The 1,981-nt window shown below is 43.5% G+C and overlaps 1 protein-coding gene across 1 annotated transcript in view; it reads right to left on the bottom strand.

Annotated features, from left to right (window-relative positions):
• LOC101852545 (carbohydrate sulfotransferase 5) overlaps positions 1–1,981 on the bottom strand; it is a gene marked incomplete in the record, with an annotated part of 59,777 nt that overhangs the window by 24,668 nt on the left and 33,128 nt on the right. The window contains 1 exon segment of the mRNA XM_035969817.1: positions 1,487–1,593. Coding sequence (XP_035825710.1) covers positions 1,487–1,593 — 107 coding nt within the window.

Raw genomic sequence — 1,981 nt, 5'->3', positions numbered from 1 at the left:
ACACACACACACACACAAACACACACACACACACAAAAGGCGCCGTCTCAACCGATAGTCTGTGTTTGGGGGAAAAGGGCAGGGGGGGGAGGGGGTAGAGAGGCGCCACTTTAAACAATTCTCTCGATTTACCGTTGCCTCGCGATGGAACGGAAGCAACTTAAGTGAGAGCTCACGATGCTTAACCCCCCGAAGGATAAAGCATGCTCGATACGCACGGGTCAGACTGAAACCATCCCACCCGCAACCGTTAATGTTAATGCGTGGGTTGTGGCTGTGTCGGCGAAGTGAACACGTCCTGAGACACAACAATTAGAAACAAAGGTTCCACACGAGACGCCATGTGGGCGATAATGTGGCTTCTACAACTACACATGAAAGGAATGACTATCTATCAGAGTTTAGTCTTCTCCTCTACGGATCCTTTTACCCCGCATTCGTAATCTTAGTTAAAGTAATCAAAGTTTGGTAATAGCTTCTTAGACTAACAATTTACCACGGGTGGGGGTGGGGTGGGGTGGGGCCAGGCAATGCTGCAATCACTCCCATAAACACACTCATTCCCCTCCTACAACAGAAAACCCCTTACCGTCGAGGGAGAGGAGAAGCAAATTAATGCATCCTTCACAAAGAAATATAGTGATATCATATCATCTAACCAGATGTCTAATAAAAAACTCCCATGTCTGGGAACGGCCATAGGATCACTGTCCTGTTTTTTGTTCCTGGGTTTACCGCAACCAACGTAGCATCTTAAATAGTTTTTCTAAAGCTTCTTGTTTGTTTCTTTTTTTTCTTTTTGATATCACTGCAGAAAAGTTCAACATACTGATTCTAATCTTTATGTCCATTCGCCGGAAAGCTTAACTGGCACGTTTTTTTAGTAGGGATTATTGTCTGCGTGCAAACAGCTGAAGGCGACAAGCTTTTGATTTTGTGTATTATTTCCTTAATTTCTGTCTCTTTAAACATTCACCTTAATCCTTTGGACAAAAACAAGCCTTGGTGATTCCAACCCCAAGATGGGTGAAGTGACTAATACTAATAAAATTTCAGCACCTCTGTTTCGAATGCATTCGCTAAAAGAACGAAAGAAGTCATAGTAATAGAAAGAAAGGTACACAGCAGTAATTATGATTAAATCTCTCCAAAATGTTGCAGTGTCAGCCTTAAGTCTTGTGTACTATCAACTTACTGTGTCAATCTCTTGCTGATGCAGTTTATGCCCTTTACGGTTCGTTAATTTTAGTTTCAATAAGAGTTCTACGACAAGCAACACAATTAGCTCATATTAGTGCTGAAGATGAAAGGTGTGTAAGAAGATATTACCAAACTCAAAAAAAGGAGGAGAGAATGGGACAATAGAAGTTTGATAGGAAAGAAGGAGTGAACAACACCACAGCACCCGCCAACCACCCACCTTATTGGTTCAAGGTATCGTGACACAACGACGAACAACATGTACATGTATATGAGAATGTCAAACCTGCAGGATGTCGCCGCAGAAAGTGGAGCCGCTTCTCATGTAACCCAACAGGAGGATTTTCATTGGCCGTTTTGGCGTGATGGGCATGTCCTCTAGTTCTTTCGAGGCTGAAATTCAAGGTAAAAAAACAACAAAAAACACGGGTTGTGAGATGACCGATATTGACAGTTACCTGCTTCCTCTATTTCCCCGGTATCCCCCTGTTTTGTCTCCCTCTCTCCTGGTCTCTGTATCTCAATCTGTCTGTATCTCGATATTACTTTCTCTCTATCTGTGTCTATCCCTTTTGTCTGTCCGTCTGTCCACCGGTTTGTTTGTCTGTCTGAGTCTCTGTCTGTCAAACTGGGATTTTTGTCTGCCGGTCTGTCCGTCTGTCTGTCTGTACGTCTGCCTGTCTGTCTGTTTCTCTCTGTCTGTGTCTCTCTTTGTCTCTCTGTCGTTCTCTCTATGTCTGTCTGTCTGTCTGTCTGTCTCTAAGTTACTGTCACCACCATG

The sequence above is a fragment of the Aplysia californica genome, unplaced genomic scaffold, assembly GCF_000002075.1.
Source record: "Aplysia californica isolate F4 #8 unplaced genomic scaffold, AplCal3.0 scaffold00186, whole genome shotgun sequence".
NCBI classification, from domain to species: domain Eukaryota; kingdom Metazoa; phylum Mollusca; class Gastropoda; order Aplysiida; family Aplysiidae; genus Aplysia; species Aplysia californica.
Note: the sequence above shows the minus strand (reverse complement) of the source record. Positions and strands in the feature narration are given on the sequence as shown.